This window comes from Cucurbita pepo, chromosome LG11 (genome assembly GCF_002806865.2).
Source record: "Cucurbita pepo subsp. pepo cultivar mu-cu-16 chromosome LG11, ASM280686v2, whole genome shotgun sequence".
NCBI lineage: Eukaryota > Viridiplantae > Streptophyta > Magnoliopsida > Cucurbitales > Cucurbitaceae > Cucurbita > Cucurbita pepo.
The window spans coordinates 7,661,668-7,677,927 of record NC_036648.1 but is presented as its reverse complement, the minus strand read 5'-3'; the positions used below and the strand labels follow the sequence as shown (position 1 = coordinate 7,677,927).

The window sequence follows — 16,260 nt, the reverse complement described above, 5'->3', positions numbered from 1 at the left end:
GGACCATGTACACCCCTATATTAGAGTACCATATAGGTATTCACCTTCATTACACTATTTTGTTGCTAACTGATGAGGGGGAACTAGAATCCCTTGACGATGTCCTACATTTGGAGGATACAACCAAGTGGGGGCAAGTCATGGATGATGGGATGTCTAGGCTTCAGAAATGCGTTGCTCTTTCATCTACTGAGGCTGAGTATGTAGCAATACCTGAAGCTAGAAAGGAGATTTTATGAATGACAGGCTATCTAGAAGAATTAGGCAAGAAGAAGCACGAGAAGATTCTTCATGTAGATAGTCAAAGTGTCATGCTGTTGGTGAGGAACCCAGTCTATCATTCAACGACAAAATACAGAAGGCGACACCATTTCACTTGTGGGTTAGTCGAAGATGGTGATGTGTTTGGAGAAGATAGAGGGTGCAAAGAATCTAGCAAACATGTTGACAAAATGTGTTGATGTTGGAACATTGAGGTTGTGCAAAGCTTCAATTGGTATGGTGCGAGATTAAAAAATGAAATTCTTGGTTGACTCGATCAGTCTCCAAGTGGGAGATAGTTGGGATATGAAGTCTGATGCTTAGAGAGGTCACTTTTAAAATTATGCATTTACGAACTAAACTTGTTAACATATACTTCTTGTGTCGGACCGAAGAATGTGCCGACTCGGAGGAGAGTTTCTAACAATTTACATCAAATAGTAATAGTGGTCTAGTGGTAGAATAGTACTTTGCCATGGTATAGAGTAGGCACGGTCTCAACCCCAAAGGATTAGTTTTAAAAAAAAATATATATGTAATAAACTGGACCGAGTATAAAAGCGGAAAAAAAAAGGATGTCAAGTTTAGACTTCCCAAGGGATTATATTGGGCCTAAGAGACCCAGCCCACTATCCTTCCACCGACAAGAGCGAAAGGTTACATTGCTCTGTGAAACCAGCCTCACGCGATTTCCTTCACAACTCTAAGGGCCATAGACACTAGGGCTTCACCTAAAGTCCATGCCCCGACAAGCCAAAGAACTACTCTACAACCCTAACCAATGAGCCGAGCCAACTTCTAACCACTTTGTTGCCCCCATATGGGTTACAAGCTCACATTACCAAGCTCAGCAATTTCCTTATGACAATGACTACTTTATAAAGACTACGTGCAAATTTAAATCTATCAATGTGGGATTGTTGTAGCTGAGAAATCTATCCATCTCACATCTTCAAACATTTTTAACGTCTCATATTTTAATATTTTATATGTAATTACATGATATCTTCAGAGGTATTTTGGTAATTTGCTACTTTTAAATATTTTATTCTAAAAAAAAACTTTTTTTTTCTCGAATCTTGAATCTTCTCCACAAGAATTAGAAAACACTTACTTGGACTCCGTGTCGTTGCTTGAGCATCTTCGTCATACTTGGAGTCTTACACATATGGCTTGGGTCACTCCAACTAGTAACGAGGTTGTATGGGTTTACTTTGGTGAGATATATATCTTCGTGTCTCGCCATGTAAAGTTATGACGAGGTTGTATGGGTTTACTTTGGTGAGATATAACGAGGTTGTATGGGTCACTCCAACTAGTATCGAGGTTCCATTACACTATGTTATGAATGAAATGAAACGTTATATATGTCATTTCATGTCTTGTCATGTAAAGTTACGTGATGGATTATGTAATGATTGTCATGTTTACATAATGCATATATGTAATATGTCTTGGATGAAAGCATAAAGGGAATGATGTTAATGCTATGCTATGAATGTAAATCATGGGAACCTCATGCATGTATCTATGTCATGCGCATCGGGATACTTATTCATTATGTGATGTTAGTACGGATGCGTACCTTCGATATTATGTTCTCCATGATATCATGCAGGCCTTTCCTTTTCTGTGGCATTCGATGACGTGTAATGTATTGTGCCGGACCAAGTCAGACCTAGGGGTACGTATACAGGTCTGCCTAGTGGATCCAAAGTACCACACATTCAACCCTGCCTGAAACTAGAAAGAGTCCAAGGCCATGTAACGGTTTTAAATGATAGGTCCCAATCATATTATATGTGTGATTGCATTACTAACCCAAACAATGGAGTGACTCACTAAGTATTTCTGTACTCAAGCCACGTGCTACCAGTAGCACTATGACATCGACATCCAGTACCACCCTTGGAAGGCCAATGTGGTCGCCGATGCCATAAGTAGGAAGACAGCTCATTCGTCAGCATTAATCATGAGAGAGCCTCGAGTATAGAGAAATTTTCTCACAAGCTGGGATAACAGTGATAGTGGAAGGAATTAGAGCACAACTAGCCCAACTGACAGTCCAATTCACGCTCCGACAAAGGACCATGTTTGCATAAGTAGGAGACCTTGGGTTAGGAAAAACACTTAATGAGTTAACGGTAGGACCAATTGATAGCTTCTCCACGTCGTCTAATGGCAAATTACTGTGCCAATGATGTTTGTGCATACCGACAGTGGAAGAATAGAAAATGAGATACTAGGTGAGACACATAATCCCTGTTTGCCATGCACCCCGGTGGTACCAAGATGTATCAAGATTTAAACCAACATTTTCGTGGTGTGGTATGAAGACAGACATAGCACAAATTGTGAGTAAATGCCTAGTATGCCAGTGAGTCAAAGCACCTAAACAGAAAATGGCGGGATTGTTACAACCCCTCTGTGCTAGAATGGAAATGAGAGAATATAGTCATGGATTTTGTAGTATGGTTGCCATGAACGTTGAAGGGTTACACAATCATATGGGTAAATTGTGGACAGATTGACAAAGTCAACACATTTTCTTCCCGGTTAAGCCACCTACATAGTGGACAATTGAGCACAGTTATACATGAAGGAAATTGTTAGATTGCATGGAGTTCCTGTGTCAATTGTATCAGATCAAGACCTACACTTTATGTCGGCGTTTTGATGTAGACTTCAAAAAGCGTTAGGTACTCGCCTAGATTTCAGTACAACTTTTCACTCATAGACAGATGGTAAAAAAGAACGTTTAAACTTAGATCCTATAAGATATGTTACGTGCCCTTTGTATTAGACTTCGCAGGTAGCTGGGACACGAATTTACATTTAATGAAATTTACCTACAATAACAGTTTCCAAGAAACTATTGGCATGACATCGTAAGAGGCTTTGTATGGAAAATGATGTAAGACTCCATTGTGTTGGGACGAAGTAGGGGAACGTGAATTGGTAGGTCATGAATCAGTTCATGTTACCAATGAGGCAGTGCAAAAGATCAGAGTAGGAATGCACACTGCTCAGAGTAGACAAAAAAGTTATGCGGATGTATGACAAAGGAGCCTACAATTTGAGATGGGGGACATGGTATTCTTGAAGGTGGCCCCAATGAAAGGTGTTTTAAGGTTTGGACGTAAAAGCAAGTTGAGTCCACGCTTTATTAGACTCTTTGAGATCTTAGTTCGGACTAGACCTGTTGCATACAGGTTAGCCCTGCCACAGTCCCTCTCAGCAGTGCATAACGTGTTTCATGTGTCCATACTTCGTAAGTATCTTGCAAACCCCACGCATGTAATAGACTCTGGAGGTGGCAGAAACTTGAGTTACGAAGAAAGACCAGTGAGGATCTTGGAACGTGAGGTACAAACTCTACGCGCAAGGGACATTGCTTTTGTCAAAGCGTTGCGGAGAAACGAGCAAATAATTTCATGCGATTTAAGGAAAAAAAAATATTACTTTTAAATTTTAATTTAAAACTTCAACTATAATACCTTTGTAAGGAATGTTTCGTTTTTCTCTCCAATCGATACGAGATCTCACAATCCTCTCCCCTTGGGGTCCAACGTCTTCGCTGGCACACCGCTCGATGTCTAGCTTTGATACCATTTGTAACCGTCCAAACTTAGTGTTAGCAGATATTGTTCTATTTAAGCTTCCACTCAAGGTTTTAAAACGTGACTGTTACGAAGATGTTTCTGCACCTTACAAGGAATGCTTCGTTCCCCTCTCCAACCGACGTGGGATCTCATAGTCCATTCTCCCTTTCTGCACCTTACAAGGAATGCTTCGTTTCCCTTTCCAATCGACGTGGGATCTCATAGTCCATCCTCCCTTGGGGGGCCAACATTCTCGCTAACACACCACCCGAATTATACCTATGGCAGATATTGTCCTCTTTGGGCTTTCCCTTCCCTTTCGGGCTTCCCCCTCAAGACTTTAAAATGCGTCTACTAGGGGAAGGTTTCTAAAGGGTGTTTTGTTCTCCTCCCGAACCAATGTGGGATATTATAATCCACCCCCTTTGGGGCCAGCGTCTTGACACTCTATGCTATCTCCAATCGATGTGGGACCTCTGCCAAATCCACCCCCTTTAGGGGGGTGTTTTGTTCTCCTCCCCAACCAACGTGGGACATCACAATCCATCCCTCTTCAGGGCCCAACGTCCTTGCTAGCACTCTTTCCTTTCTCCAATCGATGTGGGACCCCCGCCAAATCCACTCCCTTTGGGGCCAGCGTCTTTATTGGCACACAGTCTCGTGTCTACCACCTTTGGAGAAGAGCCTCCTCGCTGACACATGTCCGGTATCTGGCTCTAATACCATTTGTAACGGCCCAGATCCACCCACTAGTAGATATTTTGTAACGGCCCAGATCCACCCACTAGCAGATATTTTGTAACGGCCCAGATCCACCCACTAGCAGATATTTTGTAACGGCCCAGATCCACCGCTACCCAATATTGTTCTCTTTGGGCTTCCCCTTTTGGGCTTTTCGGAAGGTTTCCACACCCTTATAAAAGAGGTGTTTTGTTCTCCTCCCCAACTAACTTGTGACATCACAATTTTAATGCTTTGATTCAATATTAAAATTTTATATTTTCCATATTTTTTAATAAAAAAAAAAGAAAAAAAAAGACGTTTTTGCCATATTTTTAATTCCTTTCATTCATATTGTAGACTTAAAATTTAAGTTTTCACCTAAAAAAAAAAAAAAAAAAAAAAAAAAAAAAANATACGACATGTCGTCATTTAGTAGATGAATCTAGATTCAGGGCGGAATCAAGGCACTGAGTCGATCCTCTCATCCTCCACCTCGCTCTGCCTTTCCTTTCCAATTCCGTCGAAGTGAACTTCAGTTTCAACAATTCCACTTGATTGCAGAGAAGAAACACATGGGGAGAGAGGTCTCAGAGAGTTGCGTTGACAGTCTATTGACGGAAATGGTTTCCACTTATTGTAATCGGTTCTACGCCAATAAGCCGGAGCTTGCCGCCCGTCGCATCGAGGCAATCGGCTATCAGGTCGGCCATCAGCTCTCCGAACGGTATTCCTCCACCGCACTTTTTACCCTTCTTTTTGTATCTGTAAATTGTCTCGGGATCGGGATTCTTTGTTGCTTAGATTTTGATTTCTAGAGTTGGCTAATGGATCTGTTGTTGCATTTTGACGTGGTTATTGTCGTTAGGTTTTCTGAATGTGTATGTTTGGGAGATTTATAATTGAGCATGTGAGGAACAATGGTTAGGCTTAGAATTGCAGGTTAGAAGTGTTCCTCTAGCTCTGATGGTCTCACCATGACATCTTTTTTAGGATAACTCGGTTTGTATCAAAGACGTGCTCTAGAAAGTGTTTTGTGAGTTCTAGAGACCCATTAGCTTAAAAGGATCCAAGATTTTAGACCCATTAGCTTAATCACTAGTGTATGTAAAATTCTGGCCAAGATCTTGGCGAATAGACTTAGGAAAGTCCTCCCTAGGACTGTCTCTGATTGGCCAGGGGCCTTCATTACTAGAAGGAAAATGTTGGATTAGGCTCTTCTAGCTGATGATGCCATTGATGATTATCGTACTCGTAAGCGCGAGGGGGTTATATTCAAGATTGATTTTGCTTACGATCACGTGGATCAGAATTTCCTAGATAGAGCCTTGGGTAAAAATGGTTTTGGGTACATATGGAGGCTTTGGATCTAGAGTTGCGTTAGGATGGTTAGGTATTCCATTTTTGTTAGTAGAAAATCTCGGGGAAGGATTCATGCCACTCAGGGTTCTAGATAAGGTGATCTTCTCTCTCCCATTCTTTTCCCCTAGGTGGTGGATATTTCGAGTAGGATTGTTTCGAGAGGAGTGGAGAAGGGGGTTGTTGAGGGTTTTCATGTGGGGAAGGATGTCTCATCTCCCGTGTGATGATGCATAGTCTTTTTGCTCGAGGAAAGAGGAGTCATTTATCAATCTTAACCAGATCTTGTGGTTCTTTCAATCTATCTCAAGTTTAAAGATTAAAAAAGGCAAATGCTCTGTTATTGGTATCCTAGATAGCCCCTCCAAGTTGGAGAGATGAGCTTTTTGGGTGAGTTGTGAGGTGGGGTTGTTCCTTTCATCTTTCTTCGGTCACCCTTGGTCATTACTCAAGGAATGGGCCTCTTAGGACCCATGGTGGAAAAAGTTCTGCAACATTTATCCTTTTGGACAAAAAGATTTTTCTCTAAGGGAAGGAGACTTACCGACCCTGTCAATCCTTAGTGAAATCCTTATTTACTTGTCTTCATTTAGGAACCATGTGAAGGTTTGCGATACCCTCGAGAGACTTATGTGTAACTTTTTATGGGAAAGGGTGGAGGAAGGGAAGGGTTCTCACTTGGTTAGTTGGGAAGTTGTTGATAGAATCCAAAGAGAACTAGAGTAGTATTGAAATATAAAAGATAAGAACTACAAGATAAACCAAGTGCTGAAGCCCTAATTCACTCACCAAAATAATGCCTAACCCCTCCTCTCTCTATTTATAACAAATCCTTTAATAACGCTCTTCCCTAATTGTTACTATACGCTTAATATCCTAATAATACTCTTGTAGCATTCCTATCATTACCCGCCCCTAAAAACACATTGTTGAGAAGTTCTGGCTAAACTACAAAAACCAAAATTGAGCAACCTTTTTTTATTAACGTATTCACCCCTTTAGAATTGAAACCTAGCATTCTCGAATATAAAATCCAGACGGTCCAGCACAAAAGTCAGGATGTGCAGCAGTACTAGTGAAAAGTAAAGGAAGTCAAACGACATATGCGGCGGCCAACAGCGGACAACTAGGACAGCTTAGTGGTGTGATTTTTCCCGGTAGAAGTGATGCAGCGTAGGTGAAAAACAGATCGTAGTGGCTGGTAGATTAGTTTTCTTGCATGTGGAAGATGACAAGTTGGATTTTGGGTTCAAAATAGAAGACAACACAACCCAAAGCACATATTTTGTAATAACCTCTTTTTCAGAAAACAAATGCGTTTACCCAACTTACCCAAATCCAGCCCATTAATCAGCTTACAGCCCCACTTTGTTCCAGAACCTTCTTTTTTCTCACAATGCATGTGATAACAGATAACAAACTTGATGTACCATGATTTTTATGGATCTTTCTTTTATGTTTCTTTTAAAGATCTTGTATTTTCTTTTAAGTTTTTTTTTAAGTTCTGGCTTTCTTGTTCTTTAGTTTATCGTGGGTTATTTTTGAATTACCCTTTGACCAAGTTGGGTATTGTTTTGAGGGTTCTGTGGTTAGTTGGCCAGCTTGTGACCTTATATATCTAGACCTTTGGTTGTATTTTGGCATTCAATTACACCATACAGAAGTTTTGATTCAAACCATAGTCTTTACTACATTATTTTGGTATCCGAGCATCTGACAAGGGGATCTAAATGGCTCGGCAAAAGAACCCGACACCTCCGGTGTTGATGCAGCTGAAACAGGTGAGGAGGATGAATTCCTCTCTCCCTGAACAATTTCTCACTTTATCCTCAGAATTGAAGAATCCATGGGAGAGATGAGAAATAGTCAACATGAGCTTTTACAACTGATGAAAGCTATGACCGAAAAAATGGATGGCCAAATTACAATTAGCAACAATGTAATTACGGACACAATGGAATAGAACATTGTCGGCCTGAAAAACAACCACTATATGGCACAAGAAGGTTGCAAGCACACCCAAGAAACATACCACCATCTATTTGAAATCAACCTCTAGAATATTACGAAGGAGTGGAACTCCAAGTTTACCAAAGACCACGTTAAGATATGCATGAAGACTGTAAGAAAATCCAAGAAATTTGCCTCCACTAGGTAGAAATCAACCACAGGAAATATACATAGAAGAGGTCCTATACTACCAACTCGAAAGTCAACATTGGGCAAGAAGACCTAAAGAACTTCCAAGAAATGTACTTCCACCCATTCAAATTCAAGAACTTCATACTAAACAATTTGTCTTTGCAGATGTCGATGGATATTTCAAATAGGGAAACTCATTCAAACAACAGTGAAATTCGGGGAAGGAGAATTTTTTTCATGACTTCGATGATTATTTTAAGGATAGCCATGAACAATTAGAGTGGGTAACAATAGAATACGTGTTGGATTTTCTTTATATTTTTTGTAATATTAGATGTGTATTATGTGTGTAATGCCCGAGTAAAGGAGGAGGACATGAATGAATTGATACCACATCTAAATGAGAGTGATCCTGACGATAGGTTGGTTGAGAAAGGCTTAAAAGAATTGAAGTTACTGTCTATACCAACAGGGTGCACCTTCCTTTTCGGTGGCTTGAAACTCCAAAATTAAGCATGCTCAACTTGGAGCAATTTTATATTGGGTAGCCTCCAAGTAATTTTTCTAGGATGCATATGAGTGAGGACGAAACGTGTTGAAAGGACCCGTGTTGGTCTGTGAGGATAGTCTTTACTCTTAGAAGCACTTCAAGACAAGCAAATAACGTGGTGACGACGGATGCAGAAGAATGTCAAGGTTATCATGTGTCAAATTCAGCTTTCAAATCCTAATCCAAATCCGAATCCGAATCCTGAGCATGAGACGTTACAACGCGTATTTATTCGTTATATCTTTAAGATTTTTTTTCCTTAGTTCAAGATGATCTTTCTTTAATATAAAAAGACCATGTATTTGATTCATAGAAGTAAGAAGAAATACAATAGTATTTTCTTCCAAATTCAAGTTGGTGCAAGAATCCTAACTTTTAGAAACCCTAGCCTCTGCAGTCATTGCCGTTTGAACCCAGCCATCATCATAAAATGACAATTTTACTTTTGATGGTTTCTTTGTGTTTGAGAAGTTCTTGTTGGTTCGTTGGTTTCTTCATGTGATTCTTGCATGTTCACAAACGTAGTTTTTGCTCATTCATTGATTCATTCGTGTTCGCAGTTCTTGTTCATAGATCTAAGTTTTCTTTTGTTCAACAATTGTGTTGGTTGTACATCATGGGTGTAACCACAAAAGTTTTACATCGGTCAATTGAAGCTCTATTTGCTGCTCCGCAGAGACGGTTGTCATATAGTTCCTCGTTGCAAGTGTTAAACCATTCTTCTTTGTGGTTGTTGTGGGTCTGAAACCAATATGATTTGGTTATTTTTTTTTTCTCTTTTGTCGATTCAAGTCTGGTTCGATTCAGGCATGGTCAATTGGTTTGGTTCCATTAATATTTTGGTTCGGTTCTAAATCTTGGTTTGGGGTTTCTTTCTAACTAGACATTATTTGTTGCTAACTCAAGTTACTTCAGTATGGAACAAATTCATTGACCCCTACAACTACTACAAACCAATTTGCCATTTGGTGTTCTTTGTGTTTCCTTGACAGAAATAGGTAACTATCTTCATGCCTTTTCTTGTAATAATTCATCTTCGTAGATCATTGATTTTGGAGCCACTTATCACATATCATTTTTATTTGTATTCTCATTTTACTTAATTCATTGTGATGTTTGTGGTCCTCTAAAATTTTGACTCGTAGTGGTAAAAAGTAGTTTGTTGCTTTTATTGATGATCACACACACTATTGGGTCTACTTAATGACCAAGAAATTTGAGGTGAAATATCTGTTCATTTTGGAAACATGATTGAAACTCGAAATTGAAATCAGCACTTTACACTCTTGACAATGAAAATAAGTATTTCAATAAGTGATTTTTAAAAGATAAAAGGTGTTTTACATCAATCTACTTGTCGAGATACTCTTCTACAAAATTGAATTGCTGAATGGAAAAAATTTACTTGAGTTGCATGTGCCATAATGTTTGCTATGCATGTTCTTAAGTATTTATGGGGGAGTTGTAACCATGGCTACTATTTGATAAATAAGATGGTCATTGTGAATATTACATCCTTTTTGTAAATTTCAATCATTAATGAAATTGTCTCTTACCAAAATCAATAAGATAGGCCAGTAAAGTTTTAAATTTTTGAATCCCATGAATGTCTTAAAAACTTTTTTTTTCCCAACTTCTCGCATACATTTGGATTTACCTATAAAAATTTTTGGTTGCATCGCATAGGTCCAAATACCTAGCTTTTTCTACCAAAACTTGATCATAGGGCCACAAAATGCATTTTCTTGGGTTATACTTCAAATAAAAAAGGGTATAAATGTTTTGATCCTCACAGAAATCTTTTATGTGTTCTTTTTACAAAAACAATCATATTTTACCCAAAATTCTCTTCAGGAGGTGAAGTCAAATGTAGAAGATGTTTTTTGGGAAATATTTGAGTCCCTTCCTTCTGTTATTCATCTAAACTTGTCTGTTCCAAGTCCTTTGATGTGAATTATAAAAACCTTGTCTGTTCCAAGTCCTTTGATGTGAATTATAAAAACTTCTCGTTCATCTAAACTTGTCTGTTCCAAGTCCTGTGATGTGAAGTATAAAAACTTCTCATTGAGGGAGAAATACTATAAAATGACCCTAAAGGTCAAGATCCAAGTTAAAGTTTTAAGGTCAATCAAAGGAACGAAGACTAGATTTTTAATTCTACACAAAGCTAGTTTGAAATTTAGAAAATGATGCTGGAAATTCCTAAGATAAACGTAGAATCTAACTAAGGACCAAATTCACTCGAAGATCTCTTTTGACCTTTGAAGAAATTATCATTTCTCTCACCCCAGAGGCGGCAAAATAGTACACGCCACCACCTACCACAAAAACGTCCATTCTCTAGAGAATTGAATGGGGTAGGAGATCGTGATCGTCTCTTTACAATCCGGACATCTGGTCAAACAATAATCAAACACCTCAAAGAAGCAACTCCAAATAGTATTAGAAAAACTATACCCCGAAAGAAGATTAATCCCTATCCTTTGTCGACCACAATACAACAAAATGATCCGGATCACCATGGACCCCCTAGCCGATTTGGTTTAAGGTATTAACTCTTCCATGCATAACCTGCCAAACAAGAACTTGACTTTCTTGAAAATCTTTACCTTTGGCATAGAGGAAAAAAAATGGAAACGGTTGACCTAAGGAGAGGGGGAGGAGAAATACTGACTAAACACAAAAAGAAAGAACTACAAGAGAAACCTTTGGATAGATAGGGGCTCTGAAAGCAAACACCCCCATCAGGGTTAAAGTAAAAGTCTCCAACAAAGGTAACGAGTCCAAAGTAGCCCTCATTTTCCTATTGGTCAATAAACAGGAAAAATCAAGAGAAGGAGAAACCAGATTCTCAGAATGAGAAAGAATTGAAAGAACTGAGTGATAAGGACAACTGATATAACCGAGAAAACTAGGAGCATGACTACCTTAGGGGTTGTGAAGGTGGATTGAAAGAAATTATTGGAAATTTGCAGGTTGGAGAGATGATCATGTGTTTATGGGTGATACCAAGTTTTATACGTTTGCAGGTGACACTGAAATCCTTGTTCAGGCTATTAAAGGGTAGGGCCAGAGTGTTTTAGTTGAGCTGAGGGCAAAGGTAGAAGAGGAATTGTTGTGTACTTATGTATTGGATGAAATTCAACAAGGCTTGGATAAATTTCCCTCGGGTTTCAAGCCTTTTACGGATCTACCTCCATCGCAAAACTAGTACCATACTATGCATTGTTACTACTTACTAGTTATATCTTAGATAAATCACGTTCCCTATCCTTATCCACCATTTCAAAAGGATGAAATTGAGCAGTTAGTTATCGGAACGTTATTAAATGGGATTGTTCAACTGAGCACTAGATTGTTTTCAAGCCCTTTTTCTTTTTATTGATTAAGAATTTGCGTTTTTATGTTGGTTATAAAGCTTTAAGTTGAGTAATGATTCCAATCAAATCTCCCATTTGAGTTGCGGATGAATTGTTCGATGAACTCTATGCAGGCATTATCTTTTCCAAAATCAATTGGAAGGGTACCCCCGATTAAGCTCTTACTAGATGATATCCATAGTAACGCCGTGAAGGTTGACTAATATTCCCTTGCATTTCCTATCTCTTAAGATTAATATCCTTTCGGCCTTTTCATACAGGTTTTCTTGTCCTTCTTTTATAATATTCTGGTTTGTAGTGTCAATTCAAGGATCTTTTAAGCTTTCTTGCAGCAGTTCTTCAGGTGCTTTGGGAGCATCAGTTAGTTGCCAATGGTAAAAAATGTCAGTTTGCATTATCCCACATCTTGTATTTGGCCACTAGTGTTAGCTTAACCGATGTAGTTATCCCTAATCCTTTCTAAAATTGCTGCAAAGGATCAATGGCAAGAAAATTTGGAGGATTCTAGGTGTAGCGACCCAAGCCCACCGCTAACAGATATTGTCCACTTTGACCCATTATTGCCGTTAGCCTCATGGTTTTTAAACACGTTTGTTAAGGAGAGGTTTCCACACCCTTACAAGGAATGCTTCGTTCCCTTCTACTATGTACCTCTCATACTAATGCAAGAATCTCGCCCAACAATGTGACCGAGAAGTTGCGAGTAAGAGAGGTACATAGTAGATGTGAAGATGGAGGGAGGGTATGCTTTATTAGGAAAGGAGAAACTGGGAACTCTTTGATCTTCCTCCAGTGATTTTCTTTTCCTTGTTTTGCTTGTGTTTGACTCAAATTAAATTTTCTGCCAAGATTGTCTATACATTATAACTTGGCTTCCATTTTTTCTTGCCCATTTTATGGTTTTTTTATTCATGCTATTTGATGGTTAAATATTGCAACTCAACTACCAATCTTTATTTTCACTAGGTATACGATGGAGCGACCTCGGTTCACTGATCATCTCGAAGCAATCAAATTTATCTGCAAGGACTTCTGGTCTGAACTCTTCAAAAAGCAGATAGACAACTTGAAAACAAATCATAGAGTATGATCAGAAGCCAAACTTAGGGGAAGCCCTTTCTTTTTCCTGTGTACTTTATCCTACATGAACTTGGCCTAAATGTGAAAAATTATTTTGATTCCCAGGGCACCTTTGTTTTGCAAGATAATCGATTCCGCTGGCTTACACGCATGTCGGTTGATCCTCCTCAAGGTGAATCACAGGATAATTCTGCAGATGGTGAAAACAAGGTAGCTCAGGCAACAAGCATGCATCTATATTTCCCATGTGGAATCATAAGGGGCGCTCTCTCAAATCTGGGAATTCCTTGTGCGGTTTCTGCTGATATTTCAAATCTCCCAGCATGTAAGTAAACAAACTTCATCATAATATCCACTTTTCCTTCTTTTGGGTTGAGAGAAATGAGTCTGATCTGCTGAAATCGCTTATGTTATGAAATAGGTTCATTTGTTGTTCGCATAAAGGTTTGATGCCTGTGTGGGACAATGAAGATGCGCTACGTCCTCAACGCCGCCTCCAATTGTAATGCCTTCTTTCTTTCTTCTGTTTACTTTCTTTTTTACCTTTCTCTATTTCTCTCTCCTCTCCTAAACTATTGAAACTTTTAGCACAAAAGTTTGACCAATGCTTGTGAATGTATGAAAGTCGATAGCAATTATTTTTCAGAATTTCGAGATTTTAGAAGTATGGTGACGTTTATTCCTATTATACCATTTGGGATGATGGATTTATATACATAGTGGTCACCCGTATAGGTTGTTAAAATCGTACGAGTTTCTGGATAACTAAATAGTGTAGATTTGATAGTTTATGAGAGATCAATGGAGATACGTGTTAAAACACTTTTAGATAGTAAGAAATGATACGTAGGTATCAAAACGGTAAGAAATACATCTGCATTATCATTATCCATGGTCATTCGTATGGGTGGTATATGTGATGTTCTTTAATTCTATTGATATTTCTATAAAATTGAAATCTGGATATTTTTATCGACCAAATTTAAATTTCAGATACTAATGTTATTGTGTTGGTAATTATTGATGTAAATAAGTCAATATGCTTAAATCTAATATGAAAATGCAGGAGATAATGCACCAAAAATGAAGATTTCGGGAGAGATTTGCAGGTTTTGGCAGAGATTTGCAAATTATTATTAGAAATCATTGGATGAAGTATTTTCATAGTTTTTTTTTCCTCATATAGCTAATGGTACAACCATAGAAGGTGTCTATGGCATTGTGTAGCCTCTAAAAATAAGTTCTCTAATTTATTTTAGATATAAACCGACAGCCTTGGCCTTGGTTCATATTAGCTAGTCACTAGAAATCACTTATTAAATTGGGCAAATAGTCGACTAGATATAAGCAGAACCAAAATTCAAAATATACTTGATACTTCGATAGTTCTGGCATTGACGACAAAATTTATGTAATAACCTCCGTGACATGAATTAGTAGTGGAAATAAGTACCTTTCAGAAAGGGTCATGAATTGAAGAGATTGAAAACGTTTGTATGACAATCGTGCTACCTGATCATTCAGTACTTGAATTCATCTTCTTTGTTTGCATCTAGTGACGTGTGAACCAAATATTTTTATATATGACTTAAGTTGGAGTCAACTCCTTGGTGATCAAGCTGGAATCGACCTTATTAATAGCATAAGTTTTGAAAGTTATATATTTTTACAGCAACGATTTTAAATAATTATTTAAATATATTTTTATGTATAAAAAATTATCCTTTTTAATCAAAATTTAAAATTTTCTTGATGCAATAGATAAAAGGTTAGGAAGTCATAATTTATATCTTGTGTTAGTTCTCGTATGAAAGTGTTCATCTCCTGTTCCTTTGACCATTTTTTTTTGAAAGAATAACTCACTCAATGTTCATCCGATCACCAAAGAGATTATTTTCCTGAACATATGTGATAGGGAGTTCGTTGCATGTTTGATTCCATGTTCCCATGTGAACATGCCGCACCCCATCAAGTGATGAAACCATTCATTTATGTCTTACCCACAACCTTTTGTGTCGAGCTCAACCGTTTCATCCATGGTACTATACTTAATATCATATACATCCTTGAATACGACTCTTCATCATTGTATTTTTGTGAGGTAATTTTTTTTCCCATATTAAGGGTGAGTTTTCTGGATCGCCTCCACCAATCTTTTTATTTATTTTTTTATGGCCTATCCAGGCTAGTTCGGTAGCACCTGAGTTAAATAAGATATATAAATAAATTAAAAAACCCTCAAGGTCAACATAGGGGCAAAATAAACATTTTGTACTACTTGAGGGGACTACTAGAAAAAGAGAGATGAGAGGGGAGAGAAAGAGGAGAAAGGAGAGAGAAAGGAGAGAGAAGAGAGGAAGGAGATTAGGGTTTTGAGGTTGGAGGAGAAGATATGATTAAAAAACCGATGCCGAAGATCTGAAAATCCTCGACCTAGACCGTCAGTAGTCAAAGGCAAGGTGCTTTCACAAATCACACCTTCCTATTTCATCAAAAACGTCCAAGAACTGAAGGTTAGTCTGCGAATGTCTAAATTGAGAAGTTTATCGAGATTTTCGTGTGCTAGTAGCGTTTTTGAGTGATTCTTGGACCTTTACCCTCAAGAGTGTGATCTTCGCAAGTTTTGGAGTGAAGCGGATGAGATTTTCGTTCGAATCGGAGTTTCAAGAAAACGAGATTTTCAGAACTCGTGTTTTTCTCCAAATTCAAACTTGGATAATAAGACCTGTGCTTACCAATTATAAGAGAAATGTATTGTAGAAATAGAATATGAGATCTATAATATTCGTGAAGAGAACTTGTTGATTTGGATTACGGATTGGAAGATTACAGATTGGAAGATATAAAAATTGGAAGAAAATGGATCGAAAACGCGAAAAACTCACGTTTTTGAAAATTTGGAAAAACGTGGGAGGAAAGAGACAAGAACGCCGCCACGCATCGGTCGGCGTACGGAGGAGCGCGGCAGAACCGACCTACGACACATGGTGACCGCCGGCTGGGGAGACGCGTCCCACACGATTGGCAACACGCGTCAGGTGTGCGCAATCGGGTCGGCCTGAGTCCGAACTGGCGCTCCGCACTCGACCGCGTGAACCAAAATGAATCGGCCGCGGCCCTGCGATTGTGCAGGAAGTCGCGCGTGGACACGTGTGCGTAGAAGCTG

The 16,260-nt window shown here is 38.6% G+C and overlaps 1 protein-coding gene across 2 annotated transcripts; it reads left to right on the top strand.

Annotated features, from left to right (window-relative positions):
- Window positions 1–4,989: 4,989 nt before the first annotated feature.
- Window positions 4,990–14,574, top strand: LOC111804770 (trafficking protein particle complex subunit 6B). 2 transcript variants are annotated; one of them, XR_002816568.1, is made up of 5 exons: window positions 4,990–5,310; window positions 12,981–13,098; window positions 13,200–13,419; window positions 13,516–13,596; window positions 14,161–14,574. XR_002816568.1 is itself a non-coding variant. In XM_023689560.1 (4 exons), the coding sequence occupies exons 1-4, from the start codon at window positions 5,159–5,161 to the stop codon at window positions 13,542–13,544; spliced, it is 519 nt and encodes a 172-aa protein (XP_023545328.1). In that variant the 5' UTR covers window positions 4,990–5,158; the 3' UTR covers window positions 13,545–13,782. The 2 variants fall into 2 exon arrangements, 1 of the variants encoding a protein (XP_023545328.1); XM_023689560.1 differs by lacking the exon at window positions 14,161–14,574 and having other exon boundaries at window positions 13,516–13,782.
- Window positions 14,575–16,260: the final 1,686 nt, after the last annotated feature.

Bases quoted from the DNA above. Each gene is read 5' to 3' on its own strand.
- LOC111804770 (XM_023689560.1), top strand. From the start codon at position 5,159: ATGGGGAGAGAGGTCTCAGAGAGTTGCGTTGACAGTCTATTGACGGAA. The intron at 5,311-12,980 runs GTATTCCTCCAC...TATTTTCACTAG, and splicing joins GGCCATCAGCTCTCCGAACG to GTATACGATGGAGCGACCTC. The intron at 13,420-13,515 runs GTAAGTAAACAA...GTTATGAAATAG, and splicing joins TATTTCAAATCTCCCAGCAT to GTTCATTTGTTGTTCGCATA.